The sequence below is a fragment of the Prionailurus viverrinus genome, chromosome A1, assembly GCF_022837055.1.
Source record: "Prionailurus viverrinus isolate Anna chromosome A1, UM_Priviv_1.0, whole genome shotgun sequence".
NCBI classification, from domain to species: Eukaryota; Metazoa; Chordata; class Mammalia; order Carnivora; family Felidae; genus Prionailurus; species Prionailurus viverrinus.
Window position 1 is genome coordinate 177,769,792 of NC_062561.1, and position 20,413 is coordinate 177,790,204.

The 20,413-nt window shown below is 50.8% G+C and overlaps 1 protein-coding gene and 1 pseudogene across 1 annotated transcript in view; one reads left to right on the forward strand and one right to left on the reverse strand.

Annotated features, from left to right (window-relative positions):
• Positions 1–5,014: 5,014 nt before the first annotated feature.
• The window catches only part of NEURL1B (neuralized E3 ubiquitin protein ligase 1B), a 38,727-nt gene continuing 23,328 nt past the window's right edge, over positions 5,015–20,413 (reverse strand). The window contains exons 3-5 of the mRNA XM_047861958.1: positions 12,670–13,389; positions 10,406–10,531; positions 5,015–10,020 (exon numbers count right to left, since the gene is read on the reverse strand). Of these exons, the coding sequence (XP_047717914.1) occupies positions 9,776–10,020; positions 10,406–10,531; positions 12,670–13,389 (1,091 nt within the window). The 3' untranslated portion in view covers positions 5,015–9,775. The remainder of the gene's footprint in view (positions 10,021–10,405; positions 10,532–12,669; positions 13,390–20,413) is intronic.
• On the forward strand, positions 17,587–18,717 carry LOC125172443 (cleavage and polyadenylation specificity factor subunit 5-like; annotated as a pseudogene).

The window sequence follows — 20,413 nt, forward strand, 5'->3', positions numbered from 1 at the left end:
CACCGGGAAATTTCTTACACTTCTGTCCTGGGGTGGCAAGGGGCGTCCTGTATGCCCCACCCCCTTCCTCCAATCCTCCCTCGTGGGGCAGATCTCCCTGGGGGGTATGGAGGTGGGCATGGTCAGTGCTGAGGCTATGAGCGTGGCCAGGCTGCAGGCAGCTCCCCACTCAGCTTAGCTAGGACAAGGCCTGGCCCTTCCCACGCCCCTCCTGGAATGTAGGGCTGCTCCTGGGAGTTGAGCAAAAGTGTGACTTTCCCTCTGGAGTCCGAGGTCAGTCAGCCTCCCAGGCCTGGGCCAGCATTCTTGATGGGGAGCCAAAACAAGCAAGGGGCGAGGGGCCGGGGCAAGCTCAGGGGCCTGGCAAGCCCCCGCCATCTGATTGCCCCTTGCTTTCATTCCTTGTGGGAAGGAGGTGTGCTAACGCCAGAAATTGCACCCCGGGGGCGGGGGATATAAATACCGTGGTTCTACTATTTGGTAGACCCTGTGCTGGTCACCTGTAGATGCTGCTGACAGTGTCGGGGGCCAACTTCTGAGGCAGTACAGGACCTGAAGGAACACCCAGCCGGGGTGGGGGCGGGTAATGGGATGAGGAAGCGAAATGGCCTCTAACACTGGTAACAACAATAACCACCATTACTGAGCACCCCCTAAGTGCCAGTCACTTTCTGACTCAGTTGGTTCATCCTGTCAAGCCACGAGGGGGCCGAGATCCTCTCAACTCAGAGATCCAGAAACTGAGGCTTAGACAGGGTCAGTGACTTGCTCGTGATCCCACGGAAGAGGCAGGCCTGGACCCCAGGCTCGCCTGTCTTCTGTGCTGTACCTCATCCCCTCACCTCCACCCCACCTCCCTGTTAGGCACCAACACACTGGAAACAGCTGCTCCAAGCTGGGATGCCAGGATGCTGCCTCCCTGGGCGAAGGTCCCCAGGGGACATTTTCTTTCTGCCACAATCAGCCGCTCTTCCTCCCTCTGCGGGCTTGAGGGGCTAGTCCTGCAGGCCCCGCCTAGAGGCAGGGAAGTGAGACCTACGGGAGGTAGCTCCTCATTGCACAACTCCAGGGGCCACATCCACACAAGCTTTGGGATGAACAGCACCTCTGGAGGCCCCTCGGGGAGGCCAAGTGGCCTTGCTTGTTGGGGCAGAGTGTGGACATGAACTCAGGCCTGTCCTGCGGGCTCCGAAGCAGGCCCTTTGGATTCCTCAGAGGATGGCTAAAGCCTTTCCCCTGGCAGCTGGGAAGAGGCAGGAGAGGGCAGTCTGAGGCTCTCTACCCAGGAAGAAAGGTTTACACCTGGGCAGGCCCCAGCCAGGAGGGGAGAGGGCTGAGACAGAAGACTAGGCTGCCCCAGGCACTTTGTATTGATGTAGCGGCCCCTGGGCTTCTGGAAGCTTCCCCTGGGTGCATTTCACAGCCAAGGTCGGGGCTCTGTTCCTATTGTGGATGCCTGGAATGGTCATGTTTTCCACGTCCTTGTGTGGGAGCCAAAACCAGCTTCCAAGAGCCAGGAGAATTGAGCCTGAAGGAAGAGGGGAAGATTCCCTGGCCCTAGAATTAGACTAATGGTCATTATGTAAGTCAAGGACCCTGATGGGTGGCTTTCTCTCTTTGTCCTTCTAGACGCACAGCCTGATTCCCTCCCCCCTCTCCCAACCTTTCATCTCTTTTCTCCTCCCCCTCCTCTTACTCCTTCCCCCCACAGCCTCCTTCTGACAATTTACCCACAAACAGTGATGCTGTGGAAAGCGTCCGACCTGGTCCAATTCTGACTCCACAGCTCACACCTGTGTGATTTGGGGCAGGTCACTGCCCTCTCTGAGCCTCTTTCCCCTTGTCTGTAAAATGGAACTATAATATCTACCTCACGGGCGGTTTGTGGGATCAACGAAATCACAGTGCCTATGTTCCGGGACCCTTTGTCCCTGGAAACCACTGGGTCTCGATCCTGGGAACTAAGAACAAAAAGAAAGAGACGAAATCCTTTTGTCTTTGAGAGGCCATATGGAATGGCATGAAGTTGCCTAATCTGAAGTCTTGGTTTCCCCTCCTACAGGATGGAAGTAATGATACTTCGAAGAGCTGTCGTGAGGATTCAGAGATGTAATGGAAGTCCTCACCACACAGTATGTGCTCATCAGATGATATTATCCCTGTGGAGGATTGCTTGTCCGCAGGAACCCAGGGAAAGGGGGAAAGAAAAGTCTCCGTACAGAACTCCTCTGAGGCTGGCTGTGCTTCAGGCAGCAGGATGGCAACGGTCAGGTGGTGGTGAGGGTCAGGGCACAGGCTTCGTATATTGAAACCTTAGAGAAATATGATGTGCCAGGAAGCATGACCCAGGCATCAGTGAAAGCCTGAACAGCCAGGAGAAAGAAGGATGTTTAAATTATATCCCTGAATGATCTACAGCCTTTATGTCTTGAATTTGATCTGTCCTGGCAGCCTCAGAACCACACGGGTCTGAGCACTCTGTTTATGAGTGTTCCCCTCTGGATTGGTTGGTCTTTGAGGGCAAGGGTCATGTCATACTTGGTTTTGTGTCAAGCGTGCATATGTGACAGAAGGTGATTTAGGGGTTGGGCTTTTGATTCAAGGGGTCAAAAGAAAGACACCCCGGGACTTTTCCTGAAAGGTTTTTAAAGGGTCACTAAGCTGGTATGATATGAGTGAGGAGCCACTGGAGACCATCTTGGTTCACAAAGGGAGAGCCTGCCTGAGAGTGATGTCAACTCAGAGGAAAGCAGAACTGAGACAGAGGCAGATGCCTGATGATATCATGTGGACACCTAGATCCAGCCATTCCTGAAGCCAGAAGTTGACCTGTTTAGTTGTATGAATTGTTTCTTAAGATGCCTTTTTTAAAAAATTAAAAAAAAATGTTTATTTATTTTTGAGAGAGACAGAGAAAGGATACGAGTGGGTTAGGGGCAGAGAGAGAGAGAGGGAGACACAGAATCTGAAGCAGGCTCCAGGTTCCAAGCTGTCAGCACAGAGCCTGACATGGGGCTCAAACTCACGAGCTGTGAGATCGTGATCTGAGCCCAAGCCGGACGCTCAACCGACTCAGCCACCCAGGCGCCCCAAGATGTCCTTCTTGAGTTGAGTTTCAGTCTCTTACAACCCAAAGTCTAGATTAGTATGGCCTTCCCCCCCCCCCCCCCCCTTTATTAAAAAGAAATCTTGATGGCACCTATGAAAATGTCCCCTGGCCTAGTAGAAATGGGTGAGATCTTTCAGAGGCACATTTTGCCTTAGCTCTGGAACGGGCCCACCTAGGGTCCAATCCTTCTTTCACCTTGGAGGGACCCTGGTTCCCTCACCAATAAAATGAGAGGAGACTGACATTATTGTGAAGATTCATTGAGAGAAGTACGAACATCCTGGTTTCTTCTGCTTCAGAAACGCAACTTAATTTCTCTTACCCCATTGCTCCCAAAACTCAGTGTCACCAACCCAGGCTGTTTTGGCAAGCTGGGAAAAGCAGGTCTGGGCAGCTCCACCTTCTCCCTCCCCCTCTCCCCCCCCCCCCCCCCCCACATGCCCTAATCCTGATATCACTGCAAGGCTCCACCTCCAGAAATCTGGGCCCTGCAGCCCCGCCTGGAGGAAGCCCAACCAAACTGGTCAGCCTGGCCTGGCCTCCACTGGAAGCTTGCAGGCCTTTATCTCCACTGTGACTAAATTTGGATCTCAAACTCCAGACAATCAGCCTGGGAATTCCTGAAGAATTCCAGCAAGGGCTAGCTGTTTTCATCGGTTTTTGCAGAGAAGGGAGATCATTTTTCCGGGTAACGTTTAAATGAAAAGTCATAATTCGTCGTTAGAGAAAATTTAGAAAACGCGGTGGGGGAAAGTCAAATAATACCACTATCCAGACACAGCCCCCCTGGAGATTTTGCTTCTTTCCTGTTGGTCATTCCAATGCACAGTCAGGTTTGGGGGCTGTTGGTTGTTGTTTTTAATTCCATGAGATCAGAGTGTATGCACAACTTTATATCTTGATTTTCCCACCATATTTTGACATAACACGTTCCCGTGTTATAAACTCCTTGCCGAGTGCCAGATGCTGTGCCTAGCATATCACCAGCGTGGTCTCAATAACTCACACCCATCCTCAAATCAGGAGCTCTTCTTATTCTTGCTTTGCAGATAAGGAAACTGAGGCACAGAGACCTTAAGGGTCTTGCCCAATGTCATGGTGAGGACGAGGCTGTCTAGCTTCACATGTATACTAGTAACTGGATCCACATGCATATCATGGTTCATTCAACGTTTCTCAGAGAAAAGCTGGGTTGTTCCTGCCTGCCCCACACTCAGTCCTCGCTGTGCAAATTTCCCACGGAGACTGCGATTCCCAATTCAGTTCTAGGGTAGCAGCGAGGGAGTTGAGCGCATGTCCTAGGTGGCCAATCAGACCGCTGTATTTCCCTGGCCTCTGTGATTGGCTCAGGAAGGGACACGTGATCCAGGTGGGCCCACGCAGGGGAGGCTATGGATTGCGTCTGCGCTGTGGCTAGCTGCGTCGAGAGCCTGCCTGAGGGTGGCTCTGGAGGGCGGGGCGAGAAGGGGGAGAGACCTGCTCCGGCGTTTTAGATTCTGGATCCAGTTGTACCTGAAGTGGGTTCTTGGGTTCATGATACTGGACTTTTGAGTTAGCTGAGCTTTTTAATCCCCTTAAACCAGTTCGAGTTTGGTTTCTGTCACTCGCAACCAAGAGTTCTGGCGAGGTCACTCTGGCTGTTGGAAGTTAGGGTGGCTTATGTAATTTTTTATCATTATAAATACTGCTGCAATGAGTATCTTTACATACAGAGCTTATCCTTGATTAGAATTCTTTCCCTGTGATATTTTCACAAAATTAGGTGGCAAAAGGATCAAACATTTTCAGGACTCTATGGGCGTTGTGCAAGATGTTTCCTCAAGGTTGGCAATGCTTTGCATCCCTCACCTTCACTCCCCAACGGTATGTGCAGTTGTGATTTTTAAAATTGAGTACTGAAGAAACTTCCTTTTTTAACAAGCCAAAGTTGTATTTGTTTTTTAAACAGAAAAATTATGTTAATATAAAACAGATAAAAATAGACAAAAACCAAAACACACAACAGGCAAAGCACAACACACGGGACCAGTGCAAACCCTTCCCCAACCACACCCCCAAGTTTTAAAACCTTTATTACAGATTCCCAAAGATTAGATTGTGTTGGAGAAGTCACAGTATTGAATCAGAAAAATAAGAATAAGAGACATTTTTAAAAAGGTCTGTACACAGGTAGTGGGGGGATGGGATGAGAGACGTACACTTTATCACTCCTACATCAAAAACATAATGCAGAAGGGTTTAAGTGATTAGCACATATTTCTAGAACACTACCATGTATGCTAGTCCCTTGCCCACTTTTTAACGTTGCTTCTAAAAAGGATAAAAAGTGCACAGACACTTTCATAAGGCACAGACAGATTGTTGTACAAGTCATTTCATTAGGGCTTGGAAAAGACACACAGTTAAATACTGAGAAATGCCAGGAGGCCACGTGTTCCTGAGCGGGCGTCCCTCTGCCAAAACTGGGGCAGAGATGGGATCGAGCAGGGGGAGGTTATTGCCTCTCATTCTCCAAGATTTTGTGCAAGCCCATTCTCAACTGGAACTGACGGGGTTGTCTGGGGACTCAGGGATTGATTCCAGCATCCCGTCCCGCCTGAAAGGAGCAGGTAGGCCTCTCCCCACATGTCTCCCTGGCGGGACTTGAAGGTAATCATCAAGCAGTGGAACCTTTGAGGGTTCTGCCCAAGGCCATTTTGGCGGCAGCTCACTGACTGCAAGGTGCCTGGCATTTCTAATGCGGCGGAGGCTTCTGGGAGCATGCAGGAGGTTCTGGGTCAGGAGAGCAGTCGTGGGCACTCACCAGGATAAATCCCCAAAGGCAACAACAGAATGGCCAAGAAACCCCAAAGGATTCCGTCCCCAGTGTCTTATTATCCTGTTAATGCCTCTCCTTCTGAAGGTAGAGCTAGGGCTATCCTCTCAGCTCTTCATTCCCAGCACCCCACACCTGGTAGGCGCTCAGCAGATGTTTGTTGAATGACTGTGTGTGTGTGTGTGTGTGTGTGTGTGTGTGTGTGTGAGTGTGATGTTTTACCAACCCCCTGAGCACTCAACTTGATTTCTGATTCCTTCAGTAACCTTTAATGAGTACCTACTACGTGCTAGTATAGGCCCCAACACCAGAGGGATCAAATAAAAGTTTACACAACTGTCCATCTCCTGCTCTGGACAATCTGCTTCCTGCAGGCTTTGTCTTTAGTCCCAATTCCCAACACCGCGTCCAGAAGAGGCCATGCTGATGAGTGGGTGTTGAGCAAAGTGTTGCTGCACTTAGGGGAGCAGCTGCCCTGTGAGGCTAAATCCCAGAAGACTCCCAGTTCTGGGAATGGACTAGAAAAAGGAGGTTGTTTTGACTTGGAAATGGCCCAGCTTCTCTGATGGCTCAAAATAGGCACAAGGCCACAACGAACGAGTGTCTTCTGGTCTCCCCCTTCTTACCCCTGGAATCCCTGCTTGAGGGGGTGGTGGTGCTGAGGCCCAGGAAGGTGGCAGAACAAGGCGCTCGTTTGCTCTCCCAAGCTGCCTCACGTGTGTGCTCCTGTGTAACAAAAGGAGGCCTTCAGGTTGGACCCGGGACCTCACGGAGCTCAGCTCTGCCAGGAAAAGGTGGGCAGTGGGAAGATGAGCCTGAAAGGAGGGACACGTGTCCTTCCAGAGTATGGGTGGCAGAGCAACCACAGCCTAGAGCTGGAACTCTCCATACAGGTGCGGGTGCCCAGGCTCTCCCCAGGAACTGCCCAGAGAAGTTTCAAAAAAGATAACTCAAGGCAGTCTCAAGCTCTCGGGGGCTGGGGCCAGGCAGTGGAGAGTGTGGGAGTCAGCACCAGATACTCCTATGTTTGAGTCCCAGCCCCGCCACCTAGTGAGTTTGATCCTAAGTCACTTCATTCATAGGGCCTTGGCTCCCTTATCCATCAGGTGGGCACAACCCTGCGTCTCATCAGTCCTAAGTTGCACAGTTTTTCCACATTTCAAGTCTCTGATTAGAATGAATTGTATAGCTGTGACATCTTGCAGTTAGAATTGGCAGCCTTTTTTTCCCCCTTAGCAGTACATAAAATGGTGTATTTTATAATCAGTGGTGTTTTCGATATGCCTCAATGGGGTAACAAGACCTGCCTCACAGAATTAACGCATGAAGATGCCTCGCTAGCCCAATGCCAAGGCACATAACGATGTGAAAGAAAAAAGTGGGGTTCCCTTTCCTCTTTCTTCTGCCATGTGAGGGCCATGTGAGCAGCTAGTTCCTTTATAGCACTGAATAAAACAGTTTAGAGCATCAGGAAATGTCTGGTTTTTAGAAGATAAACACCCCCTTAATTCCTCTTGGAAACAGGGAGTCTATTTATAGCAGCTGCAGAGCAAGTTAAACAGGCCACTGGCTCTCCTTTTGTTCCAGGTAACAGGTCACCAGGAGCATGGCCTGCTCCACCTCAGGTCCAGGCCCTCGGTCACTGGTTTCCTGACGGTGGCTGTACATGACCCTGGCTGGAACCCAGGGGAGATAGTCAGGAAAGGCAAGTGGCAGGAAAGACAAGCTGCCTCCTGCTAGCTTCTGAGACCACCAGAGCTTGTGAATGGCTCAATCCAGTCAGGGGCATTGCTGCCTGGAGAACCAGTCCCGTAGGGGAGGTCATGAGTCCTCTCCCACATGGCCTGTGCCCACATCACCCATGGGGGAAATGGAAGGCTCCTGCAGGCCAAATTCAGCTGGGCACTGAGTGCTGCCTAGCCTCCCCAGCTCTTATACTGGCAAACTCTGGGGTTCCAGTAGCTCCCCCAAAACTTTCATCACAAAAGTAAAATGTGGGCATGTTTCCCAGACTCACTAGGGGGAAAATAACCAATTAGGGGTTCTTGCAGGAGTAAGAGTGGGCGTTCTGAAGTTGAGATCAGGTCAGAACACTATGACCACTTCCGGGCAGAGAAGCAGGGGGCCCAAGACCTAGAGCATCACGAAGACCACCTGGGCTCATAGGATTTGATTTGACAAGGGCCCAACTGGGGTGGGCTCTGGGTCCCCAGAGCCCCAGCAAACATGTGTCATATGAATGCAAAAACTCCCTGGATGTTCTTTCCCAGCCATCATCTGTTCAGCAGATGAACAGATTAGGAATTGTGATAAAAACGATACCCATTCTTTGCAGGGTGTCTTGGACTTTTTACACGTTATACTGGGCCTCCCAGAGGTTCTGCAGTGGGCAGGTACTGGGCTTCATCTTGGACGGATCGGTAACTGAGAATCAGAGACGCCCAGGGGCTTCCTGAAAGATACAGCACAAGACCGGGCAGAGGTTGGGCCCAGAACTGGGGACAAAAAGGGAAGAGAGGCCCCGGGCCGGCCCATCAGCCCAGAGATGGTCTGGGAGTCTGCAGAGACGGGCCTAGGCAGGGTGAGGGGGGTGGGGGACAGGGGAAATGCCTGCAAAGAGTCCTGGGAAGGGAGAAGAGTCTCGATGTCAGCATTTCAATATCTAAGCTATTAGTTAACATCTTAATGGTCAATTAACATCTTAGTAATCAGCAGCAAAAGAGAAGCTGAGAGTCAGAACTGGTTGCAAGTCTTTTCCTCCTCCCACTTCACCAGCAGGTTGCCCTGGTGATGCCAACAGCTGCTGGTGAATGCCAGGCCCGGGGAGTCACAGCAGGAAATGTGGAGAGCTGTCTGGGAGATGGAGTGGCCTTTCCAATTCCAGGTAGGTCCTCTGCCTCCAGGATTCTTTCCCTCCCCCAGGCAAAGAGAACCTGCTGCTTGTCTTCTCCTTGGTGACAGCAAGGGGTGGACCAGGTGAAAAGCATCTAGGGACCAAGTCAAGGTGCACTGTGCTTATTATTAGGCTGTCCGGGGTGAAGGGGGTGAAGAGGGTGAAAAGGCTTCTGGGGATGACACCACCCAGAGCTCTCAGTGGGCCATAGCACCCATCAAAACTCCCCTCCAGGACCGAGGAAGAAACTAAAAAAGCAAATTGTTCTTTTATGTTCTCCACCCACCTTCCCCCCCCCAAGGCCTTGCTGCTTTGGAGCTGTAAACAATGAGCTATTTTTGCCTTCCTTTAGAAAATCTGAGTGTCCCTTTTCTATACCATCCAAGGGAGTTCTGTTTAGGTGCAGGCTTCATACATTCAAAACCAGCTGACGTGACAGCCCCAGAAAGTGAACAATTTCTAGTCACGCTACCGTCTGGGCTCTGGATTGCACATTCCTTAGTGTTAAATAACCTCCTAGAGCCAGGATCCCTGGATAAATACCTACGCGTTCTCTCTCACTCATTCTCTCACACATTCCCTCTCTTCTCTGTCCACTCCCTCCCCTCACCCTCTCTCACACACACTCAGCCCAACCCCAGCAAAAAGCATTGCACAGAGAATGCTGCTTCCCAGCTGAGAGGTCACCGAGGGACAGGGTGGTCTGCTAGGCAGTTCCTGAGCTTGCTCTTGGGACGGCCTTTTTGGGGGCAAAGCACTTTTGAGCCAGAAGCAGCCCTTGCCTGGGCTCAGACCCCCAGGGCCTCATCTCCATGACTGTCACGCCTTGCCCACTATTGGAGAGTGGCAGACGGGATGGCCACTGCCCTTGGATTCCTTGGCGGCCATGGTGGTTGCCTGGCCCAGGGGCCTTCAGAAAGGTGACCTTGCTCTGGCCAAGGCCCACTGGCAGGCCAGGCTACGGCCTGTAGATCTTAATGACATCCTTGATGGGCCTCCGGCAGATGGGACAGCAGGCCCGGGCCTGCCTCTTGAGCCGCAGGCCGCAGCTGTGGCATAGGCACATATGTCCACACGTGTAGATGACTGTGTCCACTTCACCGTCAAAGCACACTGTGCATTCACCATTCTTGCTGCCTGCCGGCTCTGGTGGGGAGAACACGGGAGACACTGGGGGGCTCAGCGGGGAGCTGGGTGCCGTCACTGTAGAAAGGGAGAACAAAACAGACCTCAGTAATGTGGTTTTCAGGTGGGCTCTGCTGGGGTAACCCCAGAAAGGCAGCGCTTATATGGCCGAACTTGTGGGGAAACAATTTTGTGAGATACCAATTTGGGGTTTTTCTTCTGGGCTTTGTTCCCATTCCTTCCTTCCTTCCCCCAGGAAGCAAGTCCCATCATTAGCCTTTGGGATACCAGAGCTCGATTTCTCCTCCCTCCAGGTGAATGTACAGCTGAGACAGGAGAGGATGCAGGGAAGAGGAGGGGGAAAGGTGGCCATCCTTGCTTAGCCTCAGGAAGGCTCTGGCCCAGCTGAAGGAGCCGGGCCGGCTGCCAGCCCCTACCCCCTCTAGGGCTTATACCTCCTTACCCAGGGATGACTCAGATGCTGAGGAGGACTGGTTGACACTGAAGGCCATATCAGAATCACTATCATCCTGGGAGCCGCTGAGGGACCCTGATGGAGACGTGGTCGCAGGGCTGGACTGCAGGGTGCCTGAGACCAAAGAGACTCCATCAGGGGCAGTGTGTGTGTGGGGGGGTGAGCCCTGTTCTGCTAGTCCCTGGCTCCTCACTCTTGCACCTTACCTTCCCCATCTGTCTAGTGGGGGGATAAGAGTTACCTCCCAGGGTTCTGCTAAGGACTAATGGAATCATACATGTGTGGTGGACATCTGTTCTTTGCCTGCCCAGCCTCCATTCCTGTCTATTTCAGAAACAGTACCAGGATTTTGTTTTGAAGCACTTACTTCACCCTCACTCACGTGATTCAGGCCAGGCCAATAAGATCTCCCACCCCTGCGTCTCAATGATGAATCAGTTAAGGCTACCTAACCCAACTAAGGTCAAAGAGGCCTTCACTAAAACACTACAGGTGTTGGGAAGGAAGGCGCCCACCCATTGGGAGGTAAGCCTGGCACTGTAGAGCCTGCCTGAGAGTGAAGCCAAGAGAGGAAAGTGAGCTTTGGGATGGGATCCCGATTACATGCTTTCAACACCTACATCCGGCTGTTGCTGAATCCATCCAATACATTCCCAGACTTTTGAGGTATGTGTAACCATACATTTCCCTTCTGGTACAGGGCACATTGAGTGGGGTTTTGTCACTTGCAACTACAAGATTTCTGCCTAGTAGTGTTCGACACAAATGAGTTTTCTTCCTTGCATTCACAGCTGTTGAATGCAATAGCTATTCTTCAGATAATAATGGGTTATTTTTTAGGTGAGACAGATGTTCCTTCCCTTACCCTAACTGAGGATGAATGGACAGATAATGCAGTGCTGGGGCTGCTGTCAGGTAGAAATCAGGAGGGCAAATCCCTGGCCTCCAAAAGCAGTTGCCTCCATTCTACCTTCTCTTCCTGACCACTCAGGGGCTCATCCTGGTTCCTCTAGAGGTGCTGGGGAGGAGGGCAAGAAAGACTGACTCTAGGCTTAGTTCTTGCCAAAGCCCCAGTGGGAACTTAGGCAAACTCATCTCAGGGTAAATGATGACTATGGTCATCCCTTAAACCAACAAATGATGACCACTGTTTCCTCGTTCTTCCTCTTCCTGCAAACAGCAGTCATTGTTAATACAACTTATTAATCATGCTGTAGGTGGCAGGCACCTGCTGAAAGCATTATATGCACCTCATCATTTCATCCTCATGACAATGCCAGGATGCAGGTAACTACTCCCTCCCTACACAGAAGGAAATCGAGGCTCAGAGAGGGTCTGTGATTTGCCCAACATCTTCATGGCTGACCAACTATGTGCCTGGGAGAGTCAATCTCTTTGTGCTTCAGTTTTCTTATCTGGAGATGGGATAATGATATTGGTTTCATAGAAGCATCAGGAGTGTAAAACTGAACGAGAAAGCACAAAATGTTCACCGTTTCTGTTACCCTTTGGACCTACTTCTTGAATCATGAAAACGGAGCTGTGCTCTCTGGGAACCTTCCCTGGCCACCACCCCTGTTTCACCAAGTGGGAGAAAAGCCCCTCAGCGGTGGCATACATCACACAGTGCAGCTCTCCATTCAGCTGTGTCTCTAAGCTCCTCCTATGCATGGCCTGTGTCCTGTCCTCTGCCATGCCCCATCCTGGAGCCCAGGGCCTGGCCCACAGCTGGTGGGTGCTCGGTGTCCATTTGTGGCATGAATGAAGGCAAGAATCATTTAAAAGTAAGATGGCTCAAGCCTCCGTTCCATTTTCTGTGGGCAGTGTTATTCTTATAGCCCCTTTTAAGTATAGTTGTATTCACTTTTTCTCCTACACTTAATATGCATTACGTAGGTAAAAGACAAGTAAGTGATATAATAGAACAACAGAAAAAAAAAATTGTACCGGTCATTTACCGACTGCATAAAGCCTTCCAGGCCCTGACCCCAGCGGGAACTTAGGTCGGTGGGGGCAGAGTGGGGACTGGGGCGCGGGGGGGGGGGAGGGGGAGAGGGCAGCCACATGGACATCCCTGGCGCACTGTCAGAACCGCATTTCGGGGCCGCCCTACTGAATCAAGAGACTAGGTGGAGGCAGGAGGGCGCTAATGCACGCTCCAGTCTGGGCCCCTGCGGTGGCTAGAGCTGCCCAGCGGTACCCTCGGGCTCCCGGGGAAACCCCGCGCACGCGCGGTCGGTCGGGAAACTCACCGAGGAGGCGCAGCTGGCCCGCGGCGCCGCCGCGCACGGCGAAGAAGGCCCAGAGCGCCTGCGTGGTGTCGACGCACAGCAGGCGGCCGCGCGGGCGCCCGTTGACGCCCAGGAGCACGTCGCCGCCGGGCCGCAGCGTGAAGCTGAGCGCGTCGCCGCCGTTCGGTACGGGCCCGGCGCGCGCCACGACCCAGTACTCCTTTCGGTCGAGCAGCGCGTCGGGGTCGGCCGGCAGCTCGGCGGGCCGGAGCCCGCCCGGGTCGCACGACGTGATGCCGAAGGCTACCGCGCCGGGCGCCGCCAGCCCCGGGCGGCCCACCTCCACGAAGAGGCTCTCGCCGGGTCGCAGCGGGCGCTCGGAGAAGACGAGCGTGCGGCCGCCGTCGGGCCGCGGGGCGCAGGCCACTTTGCGGTCGGCGGACAGGCTCACGTCGGGTCCGCGCGTCGCGTGGAAGCGCAGGTCAGCCTCGAGCAGCGCCGGCGACGACGCGGGCCGCGGGCGCTCGCGGGGCCCGCACGGGATGGCGGCGGCCGAGGCGTCGGCGGGCGGCGGGCCCGGGGCGCGGCCCAGCGCCAGGTGGCCCAGCTTGGCCACCACTTGGTTGTTCTCGAGCTCGTTGTTGTCGAAGTTGGCGGCGTCGTGGCTGCTGGGCGGCAGGCAGGCGCTGAAGCGGGCCTGGCTGAGGCGCGCGGGCGTCAGCGTGTCGGCGAACGCGCTCTCTGCGCCGGGGCGGAAGGGGGGCGGTGAGAGTGCGGGCCGTCAGCGGGGAGTCCCCGCCCGCCCCCCCCCCGGCCGCCCACAGGCCTCAGTCCCCTTCCCCCCCCCCCCCCCCCCCCCGGCCCCCGCACAGCCCCTCACTTTTCTAGTTCACGTGTGTACTGACTTAAGAACCACAGGTGCACGGAATCTGATTAAGCATAACCCTTTTGACTTTGGGATGGGCAGATACAGCCCTTCCTCCGTTTTTCCCTTCTTGGCTCTTTTTTATTCCTCCCTCCTTCCTTGCCGCATTCCAGAAGTTTTCACGTTTTGGAAAATCTGAAACCCCTGTGTTGTCGGCCTCCCCAACTAGAACATAAGCTCCAAGAAAAAGTGAATGCTTTTGTTTTTTATTTGTGGCCTTTTGTGACAGGTGCTACTTTAAGCTCCTTTCACGTGTTATCTCAGTCCTCATATACCCTGTGAGGTATGTTCCGTTATTACCAGCCATCTAGCAAAGAAGGGAGGTGAGGCACAGAGGGGTTAAGGAATGTGACCAAGGGTCTCGCAGCAACTGTGGCAAAGCCACAACAAGAACCCTGGCTCTTCAGCATATGCTGACTCTGAAGGAAGGCAGCACGGAGCCCAATGCCTAGGTGGTGCACAAACATGGAATGTGTAAGAGATGGCCTCATTTTATAGGACAGAAAACTTAAGAGTTTTAAGTCAAAGTCCTGAAAATATTTTTGAATAATTTTTAGTGATAGGAAAAAATGTTCACCATACTACATATTATATAGTTAAGTAAAAGGAACAAAAGTAGTGTTTCGTTTAGGTAATACAGGTCTTTATACTTTGGTAAATTACTTGTTGATTGTCTCCCCAACTAGAATGGGAGCCCTTGCCTGTCTGTTCACCAACACAGTTGTCAGGGCTTAGCAGATTGCTGGGCAAAGAACCTTCACTGTTTATTGGATGAATCAATGAATCAATGAGGTCTCTGAAAGACACGGATGACCACTCTGAATAACAAATCAGGAGAAGAAAGAAACAGTCATTAAAGTATTGTGAAGTTCTTGTTTTAGTGATGAAAATATTCTCATTAACCATAATAGGTAAAGCAAGAAAGAGTGTTTTTCAAACTTCTCTAACCAGCCCCCTCTGGCTAAGATTTGTTAAATGTTACCATTCTGTAGTTTATATCATGGAAAAAAGGATTTCTTTCTCTTTAGTTTTCCAAACATAAAATTAAGTCATAATAATGAAGATGATTTTTCAAAAAGCATGCCATAGCCCCTAGTGAGAATCTGTTATGTTACTCCCTACCCCACCTGTAAAAATCTACAGGTTTTATAAACTAGCCATCCAAGTTCAGACCATGGTTCATAGACCTGTTTGTGTAGCCTACTGGTGTGTTAACTAATACTTCTACGATAAATATGTATACCACAAAGTTTTATCACCAGAAAACCTGTATTTTAAAAAATTGTTTTCAATTATTAATGTGGCAAAACACCCATTATATAACATTAAGTGAACAAAAGAAGATCTAAAAGTGAATATATTATTTGATTCTAACTGTGTGGGAAATGTATGTATAGGGTGCATAGAAAAAGTACAGAAAGGATATACATAACAATCTGATGCTGGTTATCTCTGGATGGAAATTTGCTTTTTATAAAGTTTGTAGATTTTTCATTTTTCTCTAATGAACATGTATTGGTTTCGTAATCAGTAAAACAAAGGCATATGTGAAAATCTAAAGTATTTTTTTGAAAAGGTATTTTAGATAGTGGATGTTTCTGGTGTAGACGTCAACTTCTGGCAGAGCCTCTGGGTGTGGGATGTGATACGCTTTCCCAGGACTCTGCCCCACCCATCCTGCTAAGCTAAGCCTAAAGGCATTGGCTGTGGCAGGCCCTGGGCCTGTGTCCTTGCCAATGTTTGCTTCGTCCTCCACTCCAGTGCTCCTCCTCCTTGCCCCTGACAGCTCCACATAGGAGCCCATCCTTCAGTGCAGTAGTCTGATTAAGAGCATGGCCTGTGGAGATGGTTCAAGTCCTGGCTTCAGCCTTTCCTGGCTATGTGACTTGAGGTAAGTCACTTAACCTCTCAGAGCCTCAGCTTCTTCAGCTTAAAATGGATTAATCCTGGTCTCTGTTGTTACAGAGATTAAAGCAGATGCTTTTATAAGGAGTGTAGCACAGGGGCGCCTGGGTGGCTCAGTCGGTTAAGCAGCCGACTTGGGCTCAGGTCATGATCTCACAGTTTGTGGGTTCGAGCCCTGGGTTGGGCTCTGTGCTGCCAGCTCAGAGCCTGGAGCCTGCTTCGGACTCTGTGTTTCCTTCTCTCTCTGCCTCTCTCCTGCTTGTACCCTCAGTCTGTGTCTCAAAAAAATGAATAAACATTAAAAGAATTTTTTTTAAATAAAGGGTGTAGCACAGAACATGGCACAAAAGTAAGTGCTCAAAACATGTTAATTATTATCATTATTTCTTCAACATTTTTTGATCAAAATGTATAGAGTACTTGCCACGTGCCAGATGCTGTGCTGGGCACTGAGTGAAGAGCAGTGAAGAAGCAGGCATGGCTCCTGTGCTGGTGGAGCTGCTAGTCCAGTGGGAGAGACAGACTTTAGGCACGAAACCGTGTAAGTACAAACTGTGATGAGTGCTACTAAGAGCCACTGTCCTCCATGGCTCTGTAAAATGGGCATGTTTCAGTGGGGGAAACGCAGACTCTGAGATGCAGAGTGAGCTACCCCACGTCATGCAACCAGGGAGTGACAGAACTGGGGTTCTTTGAGACTGTGTACAAGGGAGACTTGATCAGAAGTGAGGCCTGAGAAAGGGTCAGAACAGGCCTCCCTGACGGTGATGATGGAGTGAAGGCCTGAAGGCCAAGGAAGTGGTGCCTAGGAAGTGGGGTGTAGCCATTGCAGACAGAAGGAATAGATTGTGTGAAGGAACAGCATCTCTGAGGTGAAAGCTTAGTCTGTGAGGCTGGGGTGACAACATACGTGACAGCATTCAGCCTGGTACCTGGCACACAGCAGCCCTTCGGAAAAGGTTGGGTCTCCTCACTGTATGCAAGGAGCTTTGTCCCCACCAGGCGTCTCTGAGTGAGACAGTCCCAAGATAGCACAGTGCTGGCCTAGGCCTGACACTTGACAATCCATCTCTCAAGAGATTCTCTGTGGAGAACCAGCTGGTGACAGGCAGAAATGCCACAGTATCTAAAGGCCACCAAGGGAGCTTATCAAGATTTCTAACCTGTGACCCGCTCTCTGGGCCTGATGAAAATATACACAGCCATTTTTTTGAGACACAATCTACCAGATGCAACTCCATGCATTATCCTCATCAATCCTCCCCATTATCCCACACAGCTCTCTAAGACGGGCACTTTTCACAGTGGGAGGCTCTGAGAGGTGGAGTGAATTAGTCAAGGTCACACAGCCAGGGGTGATCCCAATAATGAGATTCCATCTCAGGCTACGTGACTCCAAAACCAGACCCCATGACCACTAGCAGTACTGCTTCCAAAGTTCAGCTGTCCTTGTTTAGCTCTTTGAGCTGCCAGCATGTGGACTCAGCCTCAGGACAAGTGGCTCTTGGAGTTGCAGTCCCCAGGGGGCCTAATGTGACCCCCGAGGGGAAGAGTCCAACCGTTCTGCCCCTTCCCCAAACATCTACGGAGCAGCAGTCCCAGGCCAGGCACAGGGACACTGGGGTGACTCGGATTGGCTCCCCAACCTCCCACTCTCCCTGGACCTGGGAGAAAGCTGGGTTCTTGCCTTTCTTCTCTTTCCCTAGCTCTCTCGGCTCAAATATGTCTGGGGCTGGACGTAAAGCAGAATTTATGTCCCAAGAGAAACCCCATCTTTGTGTGAAGACGAAAATGAAGGAAGGCTAGAAGAGTTAGAGACAGAAGGAACCATCCATCAGTCACTTCATTGTCTCCAAAGGACTGATTCAGGACATGCACTAGAGGCAGAAGAGCCAGGACATGCTGACAGAATGGATGCAGGGCAAGGAAAAGAGGAATCAAGGATGACTCATGAGGTTTTGGACCAATCAACCGTGTGGGTGGTGCCCTGCACTGACAGTGGGGATGGCTGCCTGAATGTGTTCAGTGCGGGATGCCTTTTGGATGCCAGGAGATGTGAGTAGGTAGAAGGAAGTCCGGACTTCAGGGGAGGCGTCAGGGCTGGGAATATGGACCTGGGCACCAGCAGCCTGAAGACGGGATTCAAGGCCCCAGTGATGGGCTCGGATCATTGGAGAAAGAGGGTAGGTGGAGAAATGGTCTTGCTTTAGGATGGTTTGTTAAACTCCACAGACGTTTTGTACACTTTTCTACATACATGTTGTATTATGTGATAGAGAAGAAAGCTGATGATAGAACCCTGGGGCTCTCAGCATATGGAGACAAGCAAGGAAGGAGCCAGAAAGGAAGCCAAGGCGGAGCAGCCAGGGAGGCAGGAGTAAAAGTGGGGGCTTGTGAAGCCAGGAGGTACAAGCAGGTGAGAGAGGCTGGGAGAGATCACCTGTGCTGAAAGTGAAAGGCCGGGAAAGAGGACGGGGCTGAGCTGTGGATCTGGCAGCGTGGAGCCGTCAGAGAGCTTGCAGGCTCAAGTGTGGTGAAATGGTGAGGACAGCTTGGCAGCAGCCAGATTTCAGTGCATGAGGGAGGAATTGGATAAAATCGTTGTGAGGTGGTACCTGAGCGCCAGCCACCCCACTTGCCACTGTTACAGTTGGGAGCAACCTTCTTCAAAGTGTCTGGTGGTGAACTTAACCCAGAAGATGACATTGAAGGACTAAAATGCTGACAGAGATACTGGTCATCAAGATGGAGTCCTGCCAGATTGGGCGATTGCTGACTGCATTGGTAACTGGTAGAGAACAAATTTTGAACCTCTTTAGCATCGATTTTTTTCCTGTACATATTAGAGCCTGCGGAACCTAAGTTGGTTTTGGTTCAACTTCAAGAGAAAGCCTTGTTTGCAGTGCCTAAAAATTACAAGCTGGTAGCTGTACCATCGTCTGAATTGTATGACAGTGCATCAGGCTATCGACCCATCATTTCTTGTCTCCTTCAGCTTCTGATTGGGTTCAGTTTTATACACAGCTGAATTCTGTGCAGTGGAGAAGTGAGCACACAGCCATACACAGCGTAGAATAAACATGGTAGAAAAGTCTTTCTGAGGTTTATCCCTTTCATACTTCCTAAATTGCTACCCACTTTCTATTGTTTGAATAGTAAAGTTAATGTGGAAAACTATATTATATCTGACCATATATATATACATATATGTAAATGGTGTAAACAAATGTATAATTTACTACTGGTTCTACTCCTACTTTGTACATTAAAGAAAGTGGACCTCTATTTGCATTTTAAATTTCACACTAAACTTTTAAAATTAAATACAGATCACTGGGATGAGCTGAAGAGGGAAGTGGAGAGGGTGGCATATAGATATTTTTAAGAAAATTTTGCTCTGAAGAGCAGAGAAATGAGAAAGTAGCTGGTGGAAGAGAGTGTCAAGGGCGTTTTTTTGTTTTGTTTTTAATGGAAACTACTGGACCTCTTTTGTGTGCTCATGGGAATAATCCTGTGGCGAGAGAGAAGGTGAGGCTGGAGAAAGGGACAAATGATAGGAGCAATGTCCCCAAACAGGCAGGAGGATATAGGAGCAGAGCTCTTTCAGTCTTGGCCACAGGAGGGCAGGCAGCAAGGCAGGGGTGTTGGGGTTTAACAAAAAAGGGTGTGAATGCCAGGTGTGTGGGCCACTGAACTCATGCTTTTCCAAGCAAAGAAGACTGAACCAGGAGAGACAGACCTGTTGGACCCTGGCCAGTCCTGGATGCAACCTCAGTTTCCATGTGCAATGTAAGGACCCTCACCCCTGTCTCATAGGCCTGTGGGGAAAGTTAATGGTAGATCTGTGGTATAACAGTGTGCTTGGCACTGTGCCTGGCACAGAGTAGACTTTCAGGAGTCCCTAATAGGATATGCCAGTGGCCACAGACTGAAGATCTCACCCCAGACTCGGAAAGGACAATCCTTCAGGCCACCTTGCCAGGCAAATGCCTTACTATTGGGGCAGGGAGGTGGGTGCTGGCCTGGACTGTTTGGAAAGAAAATATTAACTGTAAAAGCCAATTACTTCGTGCTGTTCCCCAGTGAGGCTCTGGATGTAGCCACCTGCAGCCAGTCCCCCCTGCATGATGTGGGGTGCTCACAGGTCCCGTGCTGAGGCAACTCCCAGGGTCTTGAGCCCGACCCCCTTCCCTATCATGACCACGTATCAGCTGGGTGACCTTAGGCAAGTCCCTGCCTCTCTCTAGGCCTCAGTTTCCTCACTTGAAGCATGGGGTGGTACAGTTGATCTCTAGGCCCTGCATCTGGATCCATAAATGCAAGTCCTTGTCAAACACTTTGTTCATAACACTAATAAACCATAAACACCAACTCTAGTACCACCAACTGTTAGGTGACATTGGCCAAATTATCCATCCATGCTGATCTGCAAATGGGGGGTGATGCTACTTCCTGCCTCATAGTGTTCTTATGAGGACTGGAAGATAACACCCAGATAAAGCTGGCAGACGGGGCTCAAGGCTTTCAAGGGTAAATTACTCCCCTACAAGGCCTATACAGAGCTGTTGTTTCTGGTTCCAGCACCCAGCTTTTCTTCTGAGGGAACTGCCTCACACCCACCTCCCACTTCCACAGATTACCTTGAGAAGGAGGCCTTAACTTGACCACTCTGTCCCATGCTTCTGGCCATGGAGAGCAATGAGTCTAAACCTTGAACTTTAGCTAGACCTTGTGGGAGAGCAGCTCTCCTGCTGGATTTATTAATATGATGGGACATGGTACTGAAGCTGCTGGTGTCCTGCCCACCCCCACCCCCCCTCCGGTCCCCAAAGGAGAGCTCAGCTGAGAATGATGCTAACAAAGATGATAGGAGGGTAAGAAATAAAGGCAGGTCAGTATCTCAGGTGCTGTTCATTGGGTTCCTGCATCAAGCCA